At 39.5% G+C, this 13,809-nt stretch overlaps 1 protein-coding gene and 1 long non-coding RNA gene across 6 annotated transcripts in view; one reads left to right on the forward strand and one right to left on the reverse strand.

The window, feature by feature from the left end:
- Nucleotides 1-6,963, reverse strand: part of KCNH7 (potassium voltage-gated channel subfamily H member 7) — a 210,072-nt gene extending 203,109 nt beyond the window's left edge. For all 4 annotated transcript variants that reach the window (XM_077784999.1, XM_077784997.1, XM_077784998.1 and 1 more), the window contains exons 1-2: nt 6,186-6,963; nt 3,963-4,193 (exon numbers count right to left, since the gene is read on the reverse strand). In XM_077784999.1, coding sequence (XP_077641125.1) covers nt 3,963-4,193; nt 6,186-6,261 — 307 coding nt within the window. In that variant the 5' untranslated portion in view covers nt 6,262-6,963. The remainder of the gene's footprint in view (nt 1-3,962; nt 4,194-6,185) is intronic.
- Nucleotides 1-13,809, forward strand: part of LOC110469642 (uncharacterized) — a 243,411-nt gene that overhangs the window by 27,395 nt on the left and 202,207 nt on the right. The window contains exons 3-5 of one of the 2 annotated variants that reach the window (XR_002465282.3): nt 5,518-5,656; nt 5,841-5,865; nt 10,519-10,648. This is a non-coding gene — a long non-coding RNA (uncharacterized LOC110469642). Of the gene's footprint in view, nt 1-5,517; nt 6,047-10,518; nt 10,649-13,809 lie in introns of those variants that run through there. The other variant, XR_013340365.1, reaches the window with a different exon arrangement.

Genomic DNA, 13,809 nt, shown 5'->3' on the forward strand with positions numbered 1-13,809 from the left:
TTTTACAGCTTTACCACCTCAAGCAATATTTTACATCTGTCAAGAATGATTTATGGAATAATCACTTAAACGGCAAAATGGAGTCCTCAAAGGAAGAGCTGTCAAATATTTTCACCACAAATAACTTTATTAAAATAAGAACTGATATATTGTATAAACAATATTTTGCCTTCAAGTATAATTCAGATCATATAGATATAAGATTAGTGGAAAAAAATTGTGAGATAGTAAGGAATTTATGACATTGCTGCTTTGATATCAGAGTATAATATTTTAATTATGCAGCTGCTAATGCCTAATGGGCAATCCTTGGAAAAAAATCTGTTTCAAAATAATACTTCTTGTGACTTGTATTTATCTACCGCTCTTTTTAAAGAGGGATATTTACATTAAAAAAGAAATTTAATGTGTCTTTAATCCCATGAGTACATCCTGCTACAATTGTGGAGCTACTTGTGCTATGAGACCCTGTAAATCTGGACCTTTAGTTTTGACACCATCTGTTCCCATTAACCATTTTTCTCAGTAATTAACTCTTTTTGTAGCTGTGTAATTGCCTACCGTGACACTACTTGAAAAGGACAGTGGACTAGAACATTATTTGGATTGTGTTAATACCTTTCTAAAAGGACAAAGTGCGAGGAGAAATTCAACCCAAAAGTAAGCTATATTCTGATAGAAGTACTCCAGAGCAGCTAGTAAGGCTTTTAGCTGCAAATGTTAAAAACTGCTGTGAAGGCAGCACTGGTGTGGTTGGACAGGGCCTGCTGGGTGCCCAGGCAGTACTGGGCGCACAAGTCCAGGCCATCTAAACAATTACACAAAGCCATCACAACACTCAATGCTTCTCTGCACCCTCCCCACACTGCGCAGTGAAAAGGGAAACAGGCTCCATCCAGGTTACTCATTTATAAAACCATCATACTTAGAATTTTTTTCTCCTTTGACCACTCTATCTTTTGTCCATCATGTTTAAGACGGTGTAGATTCAAGCAATTGCCATATTTTTAATATCAACTTGCAACAAAATTTTTTCCCATCCTTCTGTCCCATCTTTGAGTGAGTAATTTGACCAAAATTAAAGCAGTGAACAAACAGCAGCTTTCAGTCTTCCATCATCACAATGTTTAAAACTCGAGGTCCTGCACTTTCATCTAGAAAAGTGGACTATAGACCAGTAGAGAACATCAGAATCTTAATTCCCGTGTGTGTGCGCAATACCATTTTTCTATAGCAGGAATTTTCTTTTAAGCTGAGCTTCAAAGCTGTGACATTTTAGAATTACATGAGGTGGTATTTAGACTCAAAAAGAAAAAGCATTATTCATAGAGTGATTCCCTTTCTGATATCTGCATTGCTGGAATTCTGATGACAGATTAGCTTTAAAAGTGATTCCACTGACATTTGCTTTAATTCAAAATATTAGAATAATTTTTAATATAATCAGTGGCTCATGTAGAATAAATGATAGTGTGATGTGGAATAAGGTTTTATTTGCAATTCACTGGGCTTTTAGTCAGGAGTGTGTAATATGGTCTTCAGAACCTTCTGTCAGTGTAACCTTAAGCAATTCACATCTTCTTGAGGTGCCTTCCTCCTCAGTATGCTTAGTATTACGTTAAATATTATACAATGGCTTGCCATGAAATAAAATGTCAAATTAAACTTTTAAGTAGTGGATAATTCATTGGAGTAACTTGGGTTACTCACACACAGAAGGTTACATTTCTGACTGTGCTAGAATTGACCTCTGAAAATTGAAAATTGCTGAAATTGACCTCAAGTTTCATACTCAGAGCACAAATGCAAAACAAGCCACCAACCAGGCACTAAACTTTCACAGTTTTAGAAAATTCTTGAGATTTACTTTGTTTCACAGCCTGGAGGAAAACCTTGTTATGTATCACTATTCTGTATATTGTCACGATATACAGACTATGTTATATACAGGTACATGTATATATGCTATATAATGAAAAATCAAAATTGAAAATTTGAAAAAGTGAAGATGAAAAGTGAGGTATATATTTTTGAGTTATTTATAATAACTATAGAACATGTTTACTAACATTCATTACATTCACCATACAGGTAGTTTCAATTTCATTAGACCACATAGACTTAAGGCTTTATCACATTTTGAAAAGAAATTGAACATTATGTGGAACAAACCAAAAACTCTGTATATACAATCAAGCTGACAGATAGCCATGCATTTGAGTGTCAGACCTGTCTTATATTTTGACAATTTTTGCCTGATTCACCTGTTTAAATTTAGCAGATCATACAGTTCACATGCTCAAATATAGACAACTAAAATATAGAGGCAATTAAAGTAACTATTTACAGAAGTGACATTACTGAAAACCCTTATGCATAAGATTGTTTACAGTAAATAATCTGTAACTCAATGTTCAAAACTATTTGTGAAGGACATGGCAATTTTTATGGACAATATTTCTTTCGTATGTCTCAAACAGATTATAGTGTGTTGCATGATTTCAGAATTCAGCATCTTAGAAAAGGATCTATCTATCTATCTATCTATCTATCTATCTATCTATCTAGTCCTCTGGTAATTGGCAGATAAGAAGTACTTATAAAGGCCTTTTCCTCCCTCCTAATGTTTTGGGAGACTTTGGGACTTAAACTATCACATCTCCAAACAGTGCTCCAGGCTGATGGCTGCGTAAGTTAGCAATAACATTCTCCTTTTGCAATATTATTTTAACACATGCCAGGTTAACACAAACACAGAGTAGATGTGTAAAAGACACACAGTGTCAGGCCTCCTGAGAAATCTATGTCCAAGGCACAGCCACAAAAAATCTTAACCGAAATCTGCTCCAGACCACCAAACCAGATCTAAGAATAAAGGGCTCTACTGAGAATCTGTTACAAAGAGTATGCTTAAATATTGGTAGCGTGGGTAGAATGGTTGGCCTGAGTCCTATCTGAATTAAACCAGCCAATGCTAAAAATAATATTACTTAAGTCTCTCCAAGATAACAACAGAATTATTGAGAACTGGATTGAACTCTGTGACTTTAAAATGAGAGAGCACATTGCATGTGATTCTACAATTGATGTAAACAACACACTGGCACTTCTCCAGAACTAATTTAAGCTCAGCATTTGAATATGAATTTCCTTTTCCTTCTCCCAAGAGTGTACACAGCAAGAGATAAAATAAGGTACACCACGATTATCAATTACTTGTTCATTTGGAAGATAGGTGTTTCTGTAAATAACTCTGGGTAATTAAAAAAACAACCCAACCAACAACAAAACTCTACATATAACTCTTATGTATCATAATTACCTCTCATGTGTGTACATTTTTAAATCTGCAAATATATTTATTCGGTTTTTTCTCTTAAGAGGAAAAAAAGTATCAGCAGATTCAGCCATTCTGCATGTATTGACTCTTTACTGGATAAGAGGGAATGGTTGACAGTCTAGGCAAACCCAAATTTTGACTCTGGCAATACTAGGACAATATCGGTAGCTCAATTGCAGGTACTTCACAATATTTCAGCTCTGAAAAAGACTTGTCCCTTTCTTTATAAGCAAATGCTTTCTTTATGATGGGCTCTTTTTTTCTACTTTTCACTTTGTGATAAAACACTGCTGTTTAAATCAAGGTAAGTTTCCTCTATGCTGATTACTTTAAGTGATTTACATCTTTAAACCAACCAAGAGAAAAACTTCTGTTTCAGAGTTGCAAACACTGTGCTGGCTTCATTCAGCTGATAGAGTGAGCGTGCAGTGACACACTCCATACACCCACTACTGTCAGGGCAGATTCCCTTACTGATCCACGCAAATGTATTTCACTGGACTTCAGGGAAATTGCAACACCTCCAGCAAAGCGGCTGGCCAGTACAACATACACACCTCTTTTACCAAATCAACTGCTAACCAAACATGCAAAAAGTTTTGAGAATAAAACGAGACTTTACCATCTTTGTGATAATAGGTGACTTCTACTTTCCTCTCCTCTGACCCCAGCAGGGCTTGAGCAATTTGGGCAATATGATGTCTTTTGGTCTCTGGCCCATGAAGGAAATCACAGGTGCAAGGTTTCTGCATGACATCTGGCCTGGAGAACCCGGTCATCTCACAGAACCCATCATTGCAGTAGATGATAGCACAATTCTGCACTCTAGCATTAGCAATGATGAATTTTTTATCTGCAATAAAAGAAAGTGATGCATTTTTTAGTGCTCTTTCAGCATTTCTTATAGGGTCGATCACAGAGATGAATGCTGAACAACCCTTCTTTTCATGGAATGCCTGAAATACAGAGATTTTCAGTCATTTAATGAAGATAATTTGATCCATAACTTTTAAAGAAACTTCAATTAATTTAGAATACATTAAAGATTAATATAATTCTTTTATTAAGGAAATAAAACCGCACTGTGCAAGTCTCTGTAAATCTCCTTTTGACTTCAAAATTTTGTCTGTTTCAGACTTTACTGAAGCCCAAGCGATGAGTGCCATCCTGTCAGTCACAACTCCAGGAAAGTCCTTGAAAAGTTAGTGGCTTCTTTTGAGGAAAAGTAGAGCCTCAGGAAGGGGGTTCTATTTAAGTGAAGGGCTTCCTGGATGTAAGGTCCATCTCAATCTACTCTGTAGGGGTTTTCATTGAGGTGAATGACAGTAAATTTATTAAATTTTAATAAATCTATCTAGAAAGTAACAGAATAAAAGAAAGTTCCCATAAACAAAAAAGGGTGTACGTTAAACAATTCTTATGTTGGAAACATTTTGCAAATTTCACTGAAGTTCTGTGCTTCCATCCATCCTCCTTTCCCAAACTCTCATCTCAAAGACATGTTCAAAAGTTTTAAACTCTCATTAGTTTGTTTCTGTTTACCTTTTTAACACATTATTCCCATTGTAATTATAAATGTGTGACTGTGATACACTTACTGCTAATAACATTAATTTTTAGCTATTCAAATTCACAAGGCAATTGCTTGCTTTATAAAAGATTTCTTACATGACACCAAGTAAACAGTGCAAGTCTTCAAACTTTTAAATATGTCCATCTTTGAACACAGAAACATACCTGGAGATTTCATTCTTACTACTTCTGCTGTCTTTCAATCATATTGAACTTTCACTATCACTTGCCTATTTAGTAGCTAGTGCATTATTACTGTCAAAAAATCTACACTTCACTACATAAAAACTTGGAGTAGCAACACCAACTTAGCTTATAGATAAATTAGGATTAGCACTGTCTTTTTTTTTTTTTCCTCAAAAAATATAAATATTACATGTGCTAATATGGGTTTAAGAATATGGAAGTATATGAACTGGAATTAATTGTAAGGGTTCGCACCAGACTGATGCTAAAATTATGCTAAATATTTAAATCAATGTACATATATCAAAGTACTGTTTCTAAATTAAATTAATTTTAAGCATCAAGTGATCCTTCTTACAGCTAATAGGAAACCAGAATTCTGGCCAGGAAAAACACTTCAGCTTCAGCCTCCTCGACAGGTAGTAAACTGCTGCATTGGAAAAGATCTCACAGACTCTCCCTGAGGATGCATTTGCACTGGTTTGACAGATATTTTGGACTTACATAAACAAAAGAGAGAAATTTGACAGCTATATTAAATGCAGTCATGACAACAAGGTAAGAGAGTATTTCCTCTTCAATAACTCTTCTGCATATTTTCTGTTTCCTCTAAATCAAAGTCTGAAGTTCTGCTTTATTTTGAAAAGACAATTATTATTAACAGTATTAACAATCATAATAATAAATCTAGCCTATTTTTTAGACATTGCAAAGACAGCAAGATTCTACATTCTGCTTTCAGAGCCATCTCACTGGTTCAGAAGAAGGTAAGAGATATAACTTCTATAGCTGTACAATATGGATACAGTCAACAATAAAAACTATTGCTTGAAATAGGAAGATAGCTCCAACCCCCCTCCCAAAAAAAACCCCAAACCCAAACCCAAACAAGCCCACTAGCCAATAATTCAACTTGGTAATCTGTATTCTAGATTAAAAACATTGCTACTTCTGCCAGGGATCCCCCCCTTACCTCCGGGGTTTTCTTTGCAAGCTACAAACTTAAAAATAGTCTGGAGCTGCTGTCCATTTAGTCACAAGCAGAATAAAACTACTATAGCAAAATAGATAGAAAGCGAGAACTTACTTTGCCCTTCAAATTTTCGTATGATTGTACCCAAAAATGTATTTTGTGGTGCCACATGACCTCTGCGAACAGGCATGTTTGTACAGGTCTTCGGTTTTCTGTGCACAATGACTTCTCCAAGGATCTCCTACACGGCTCCAGCCCAAAGCACCGAGCCAGCTACCCTTTGTGACAAATCATCGTCCTCTGGAGCTCGGAAATCTCTTCCCATTAGCACCACTTCTAGAGACACGCTTTTCCTATTGGAGTCAGATTCATCCCCCAGTTTCTTTCTTTTTCTTTCTTTCTCTCCTTGCTTTCTTTTCTATTTTTTTCCCGGAGGAGCTCGGACGCTATTGTCTGGGGCGGGTAGGGGTGGGGTAAGCAGGAGGAGGTGGCGGGTAGGGAAAGATTACAAGGGTAATCGATCTCTAGCACCAAACATCGCCAATTTTCCAAAGCAAATGGCTGTGACCCGGCAGTTTCCGACGCTGTAGTGGTGGTTTGAGGGCTGGAAGACTAATGTTTCTCCGCTGCCAGAGGGAGTGACGTTTCCCCCCCCCTCCGGGCTTCACCACGGCGCGCAGCAGCTCGGATTACTCAAGCGTGGTTTAGCAAGAGCCAGCCAATAAATCTCTTCAAAACTCGGCGACAAACAGCGGCATCAGGAATAAGCTACACCCCAGCAGCACCGCGACGTGCCACATCCCCCACCGCGGCGGCTGCAGGGGTCAGCGGGGACCGAGGGCGATGGCGGCGGGGGGGCCCCGCTACCTCCGGTAGCCCCGGCGTCCCCGCCCTCCCGGCACCGCCGGCCCCTCCGCGGCCCCGGAGCGCGGCCCGCCGGGCAGCCCCGGGCGCTGGCAGGGCCGGGGGAGGGAGGGAAGCTGGTACACGCCCCGTCTGGGGCGGGGGGCGGCGCGAGTAGGGGTCGATGTTGAGCGATGGGGGAGCGGGGGATGGACCACCGGAGCCCTCGGCATCCTTCCTCCCCCCGGTGGAAGGGATTGCCCCCTCCTACGCAGCGTGACCCGGGCGAGGGCTTCCCCTCGCCTCACGACCCCCTCCTGGGAGGAAGGGGGATTCCCCCGGCGCCGAACGCTGCCCCCGGGTTGCCGAGCAGGTGCCAGGCTCCTCTCGGGGCCGAGCGAGCGGCGCGGAGGGCGCGCCGGGTCCCGCGGGCGCGGGGGCTGAGCTCGGCAGGGAGCCCTCGCCCGGCCCGCGGCGGCCCCGAGCGGCTGCCGAGGCCGCCCCGTCGCTGAGCCGCTGCCCGGGGCCGCGCTCCGCCCCGGGACCGGGGCCGGTCGGGGCGCGACGGCCGCTCGGAGCTGGCCGTGGTGCTGGGGCCGCCTCGCCGGCGCGCACGGAGGCGCCGCTGCCCGCGCTCGGGCCCGGGAGCGCCAGCCTCCCCCCACCCGGCTCCTCTCAGCTTCTCCCGTCCCACAGGAACGGCTGGGGAGGCTCCCGGGGGAAGCGGGTATTATTTTCAGGCTGTAATTAAGGCTTCCTGCGCTACCCAGCAGGCAAAACGGTGTGCGTTCAGCACGGCTCGGCGAGGTGACACGGGGAGGGAGATGGGGGCAGCCATGCGATGCTGGAAAGGCATCTCTAGGGTGGCGCAAAGCACCGGCGGCTTCTTAATAAACTCATAGGGCAAAAAAAGAGAGGCACCTGAGCACCGTTCTTTGTAATCGCAAGCACAGGATATTGAGCCGGCAAACCACCGCTTCCCACCTGTTCTTCCACAGCACAAGCAGGTGTTTCCTTATTCCCGTGAGCTTTTCAGAGGTGTGGCCCTTTGTGTCACTGTCACCGTGTGCCATCCTCTATATTTATCAGAGGTAGGGCACAGTCTGTTGAGTATGAGGGTGCATTTCTGGACTAATTTAATTTAATCTCAGTGGAATCATCCTGGATTTACACAACTGTGAATGGTGTCTGAAAATAAAATTTATATATGCATAAACTGTATTAAGATGGCTTCATAGTAATTGTGTACTAATTACAAAGCCTCAGCTACATTAAGGGATACATAATCAGATATGTAATCAATCTTAGGAAGTGAGCATTGCTTATTTGCAGAAACAAATGTTAAAATCTCTGTATTCAGAGGTATGAATCAAAGGGAAAACATCCAAATATTTTTTGTAATAATATTTGGAGAACTCATGTTTTTGACTCTGATAAACATTAGAGAAAAAAAGTCTTAAAATATTTTTGAATACTTTTCCTTTGGAAGGTAGATGAGCCTTCAAGTTGAATTTTTCTCTTATTGCTCTTTGTCATAATGACAAAGAAAATACATCTCTGAAAATGTATTAAAGTTCCCAGACACAGTAGTAGAAAGAGTGAAGAGGAAAATATTTATTTTAACACTTTCAATAATACCTAACTTCTAGTCAAGTCATAATGGCCAGCAGTGAACATCATTCTCATTTTCACATTAAAAATGTCACTTTGATATATCTTGAACAGCAGTAGAAAATAATCACGATAAAACTGTGACCTTTACTGAACAATCAGCATTTGCTTCTAGTATTGAACAGTTAGTAGCAAACTAGATCAAATACAGGCCAGTAGAGTCCAGAGTCCAGTGCTTTAGATGCCTGTCTGGAAAGAAGACAAGAAAAAAAAATTAAATATAAAAATACATTTAAGAATTCAAAATTCACTGAAGCCTCATCTTTATGTTAAATTTGAGAGCCAAACTATGCTTGCCTGAATACTGAAGGCAGCAGAACTCCATGACTCTGTAAAACCTTTTTTGTTCTGTCTCCCGATGGTAGCTTGAACTTTGATGCTGATTACCTGAATGTATATTATAGTCCTCTTTTTCCCCCCTTTTTATCCACCTTGGTTTGTTCGTTTAGAACTGATCAAGATAACCCCAATGAAAGCAAGATAACTGCTGCTGAAAGACAAGATCTGAGATGTGGTTTTCAGCAAGGAAAGAAGTGACAAGAATGATGGGTTTTAATAACTACAGGAGCAATAGGTGACATCAGAAAATCTTTCATTGTGGTGATTTGCACTCCTGCAGTCTTGTAGATGATCTATTGCTCCTGGAGTGCTTAATGCTCGTTGTGCTTATTGCTTGTTAATTTTCTGTAGCAAGCCAATAGAGAAGTGCAAGAGGAAAATATATTAAAATTGGACAGCTAACAACAAGCACAGAGAAAGTAATGTGGAATAATTTGCATTTGATTGGGAAAATATGCATGCAAGTGGGAAAGTTTGAATTCATTATAAATGTGCGTCTCTAGTGTGATTAAAGAGATGGAGAATGCCATAGAGATATATGTTTTATCTATAAAGCTGTACCGTTACCAACTTTGCAAGAGACCGAAGTACCGAGGGAGGCGTCTCCGGAGCTCAGACCCCTCCGGCGTGGCCGATCCCGTGTCCTCTGCCCCCTTGTGGCATCGGTCCCCCTCGCCACAGCCCAAGGACAGCTCCCTGAGCTCGGCTGCTCCTCAGCAGAACTATATTTGGCATTTCCTGGCCTCAAGGAGAGCAGCTGATTTTAAAATAGTGGTTACAAGGTTTTCACTGGCATTTTAACTACTTCCTTCTCAAGTTCCTTAAGAGAATTTAGAGGACTATATGCCTAAAGATGTATTACTGATGTGTTTCGACACCTTGGTGGTTAGCAATTAAACCTATTATTGTCAGGAAAAGCTGGCTCTGGGGAAATGGCTCTAATCATATTTTCCATCATATTTTTGCTGGAGAAAAAAAACCAAAACAACAGGACTCAGATTAGTCAAGCATTCTTATCATACTTGACTTTTCAAAGTCTTATGTTTGCCCTCCTGTACACAGAAATTTAAGTGCATTCATTTTTAATAAACACTTTTTGTACTAGAGCAAGATATGGTTAATCCTTCCTTCCTTCCTTCCTTCCTTCCTTCCTTCCTTCCTTCCTTCCTTCCTTCCTTCCTTCCTTCCTTCCTTCCTTCCTTCCTTCCTTCCTTCCTTCCTTCCTTCCGTGCCCTGCCATTGTTCCAGCTAGCATAGGTATTTGTGTTGTTTTTACCACATATATCCTGCATGACTCTAAAAACTTTTCATCCATCCACATTGTATATGCTTACAATTTTAATAAGGCTGGAATTGTCTTCAGAGCTATCAAGAGCAATACTGAAACCTTATTTTGAATCCCATTTTAGGTTAAGATGGCCTTTGTGATTCCCTGACAGGTTGATGTCTTTTCTCATCACCTTTAGTTTATATCAGTCTTGCTTTCTCATCTCTTTTATGTCTTTCCACAGCTTCAAGATATAGCTCTAGATTTTGTTTTAGTCCTTCACAATAATAATGATAATCATTTAGATTATTACTGTCTGCACTTCAGGCTCAGGCAAAGTATGCAGCTGCTGGGGACTGCCAAATTACTTCTATTGGAGAAGATAGAAATCAACTGCTTGAACATCATGAACATCCAAATAGCAAATCTCTGCTGATGCTCCTGAGAAAGGCACTGGGTGAGTGTGGTGGCAAATGCTGCTGCCAGAACTGGTTCCTTCAAGCAGTACTGTGTCTTTGCTTGCACTGTGCTGATGCCTCAGACACCAGGTCAGTCTTAATCCTAAAGCCACATGGTCTACACAGCTACCTACACAGAAAAATTGGAATGCTTCATTATTGGTGTTACAAAATTCACCTTGAATTTAGATCTCATTATGGTTATTTTGTGTTTCACTTTTTCCATCTAAAATAAAGGCTCCTATTCCTGGCAAGACCGCTAATGTCAATGAGATTACACAAAGGTAATTATTATATTTTGCCTTAAGGCATACGTCATCCTTGTCTGCATATGGGTCTTATTAGTATTCAGGACTTCAGATATCAACACAAGAGAAAGACTGTCAGGTTTTTAGGATGACAAAGGAATTGTCTGCATGTAATTGCAGTCTAAAAAGTGATTAAAATTTTCTATTTAATTTTACAGCTAGTTTAATCAGTAATAAAAAAAGTTATATTTTGGATTTCATTCAATGTATATTTTACATGTAATTCACTCTAAGAGACAGTAATTTGATTACCAGAATTTGAATTATAAATGCAAAATCCATAAGGCAGAACTTCTGTGTGCTAAATTTCCTAGTCTATTAAAGGTAACATCACATGGGAAAACAGAAAGACAGCAAGCAACTTTACTTTTTCTGTAAGGATTCACAAAAAGCTGTTAGTTATTCTACAGTATCCATTGCTACTATTATGTGCTATATTAGAATGCCTAGGGATTCAGAACATCATGACTTAGGATCATTTTAGAATTAGCAGGTACAGGTATGAAAAGAGAATTACAAAAACCATCAATATATCCATTTACTCAATGCCCTGCCAGTGGATAGTTCCCTTTAGTATATTTGCATTTGTATTATTCATTTAGGATTTAAATTATTCAAGCAATGAGGCTTGCACTTCTTCCTCTGAGAGACTCTTCAATATCTCTCTGTCTCACCACAGGGCTTCATTCCCTCATAGGAAGCCACAGTTTTGGTGTGGGCTCTTGCCTTGGGGGTTTACAGCATTTAGATGCACGCTGTGTTTCCCTGGGGCCTTGGCCTGGAATGGGTGCTTCAGGCTATTCTGTGCTGACCTTCTCTGGCCAATTTAGAGCATCAGGAATGATCCCAGCATGTGCTGCTCCTCTGCAAGATTTTCTAGCTGGATTACAGTGCTATGACTCTATGATTCTGACAGCTGTCTGTCCAGAAAGACTGTTGATTTTAATGAGGCAAGACATGAAGCATACTTCTATTAATTTATTTGTTTCCTCCTACCATATAGAGAAGAATTTTAATGGTGTACAAATCAAGTACCCTGCTCCATATAATTGTGAGTAATTCTGTACCACAGGGCAATGTAATTGAAAATAAATATATGCATTCTCCATAATCTGTCTTCCATTATGACATAAATCCAGGTATGATTGTTTATAATAATAGTTTGTGCTAATTAATGTAAGAACTATTATGCTTATATAAAAAAATCATAAGTTTTAATCTCTTTAGAAGTGTATGCCTAAAAAATATCAAATGAGCTGGGAAAGGCAAAAAAAATCATTGCTAAAGCATGAAATCTAAGTTATTGTCTGTAAGTTACTAATTGCACTAGATTCATGCATTTTTAAAATTAATTATCTTTGTACCAAATTCCAGTTTCCTTCTTCATAGTGTATTCTAATATTAAGTGTTAGGACTGCCATCTGTCAGGTGAGGCTCATTCCTTATCTTAGCTTTTCACTCAAATAAACTGTGGTTAGAATTCCTTCTTCTACATCTGCACGTCCTGAGTGTGTTTTTATCAATAATAATGAGAGTGCACCTTGCATTTGGAGCACATTTTTAATGATTTCCACCTCTCACCCTAATGCCAATGAGAAGTAGAGCAATGGCCTAGGCCTTCCTGAGGTTACAAGGTTTCTGGTTTTGCCTGAAGTTCCTCCTAGTGCAGATGCAGCAGGGTTCTGTGGCATGCATCCTCAGGGAAAGGTAGCCTTACACAACTTCCTTTCATAATTTTCAAATGGTTTCATTTCTAAACAATAATAATAAAATAATAAAAATGGGCCATATCAAAATCTTTCACAAAATGAAATTACTATTCTGAACCAGTTTTGTAGATACTCTTCTCTACTGGTGGGGCTAACTTCAGTGAGGTCAAAAGATGAAGGAGATTATTTCTACTCTTCAGCCTTTTTCCTCAGATCAGGGTATAGGAGCCAAATTCCTGCTTGGATGATATTTCCATCATTAGTTTAGCAAGCAGTAAATAGCCAGAACTCCTCTTTTCCTTTCCTCTGCCCTGCAGCAACTGGCAGTGTGGCAATGCTGAGCAGCTGTAGGGGAGGAAAAGGACAGCAGCTGCTCTGAACTTTGTTCATAGTAACATTTTTCTTGAGATTGACCAGGAGGCAGTGAGACCTTTTATCTCCTTTGGACAGTATCAGATTGGATATGCTCTCAAAGAGTAATCATATACAAATATCTTTCCAGCACAGATAAACATTAAGATCAATAAAATATAATTTTGAAGCATATAAGTAATTCTTTTTGGACACCAGTATCCTGGTAGTACAAATAATCTAAGAAGATTTTTTAAAAAATATTTTAATGGATAAATATGGAGTTCATTTTGTTGCCTTTCCCTGGGCTGATCTGATATGTTAGGATTTTGGATAAATTTTGTTCCCTTTTGCCCTTTGTTTCATGTTTCCTACTGTTTCAGATTTCTGTCTTCACTGCTTGACTACTGTGAATATTACTACTATATCTACTAGTTATGTCAGTTGTTTGTACTTCTCAACCTCAAAGGCAGAAGGATAGAAGGAGCAGGGAGATGGAAGTACAAATGGACCAGAAACTGACCTGAAACTGGCCAGAAATTATAACATGCACTGAACTTTAGAGCCAAAATTAAATATAAATTGAAACAGTTTAGTTGGAAAAAATAACTTCCATCGACTTTAAATACAATTTTAGATGTCTATTTCAGCTTGAGAATGTTTTTGCTATTCCTAAGGATGTTTGTTATATATCCTCAGAGACCTTGTAGTCCTCAGTCAGAGTGAGGTAAGCTTGAGAAATTTGGATATATGTCCCAGAACACAGTATAGCAAATAAATTCCTATTTCATT

The sequence above is a fragment of the Lonchura striata genome, chromosome 8 (genome assembly GCF_046129695.1).
Source record: "Lonchura striata isolate bLonStr1 chromosome 8, bLonStr1.mat, whole genome shotgun sequence".
Classification (NCBI taxonomy): domain Eukaryota; kingdom Metazoa; phylum Chordata; class Aves; order Passeriformes; family Estrildidae; genus Lonchura; species Lonchura striata.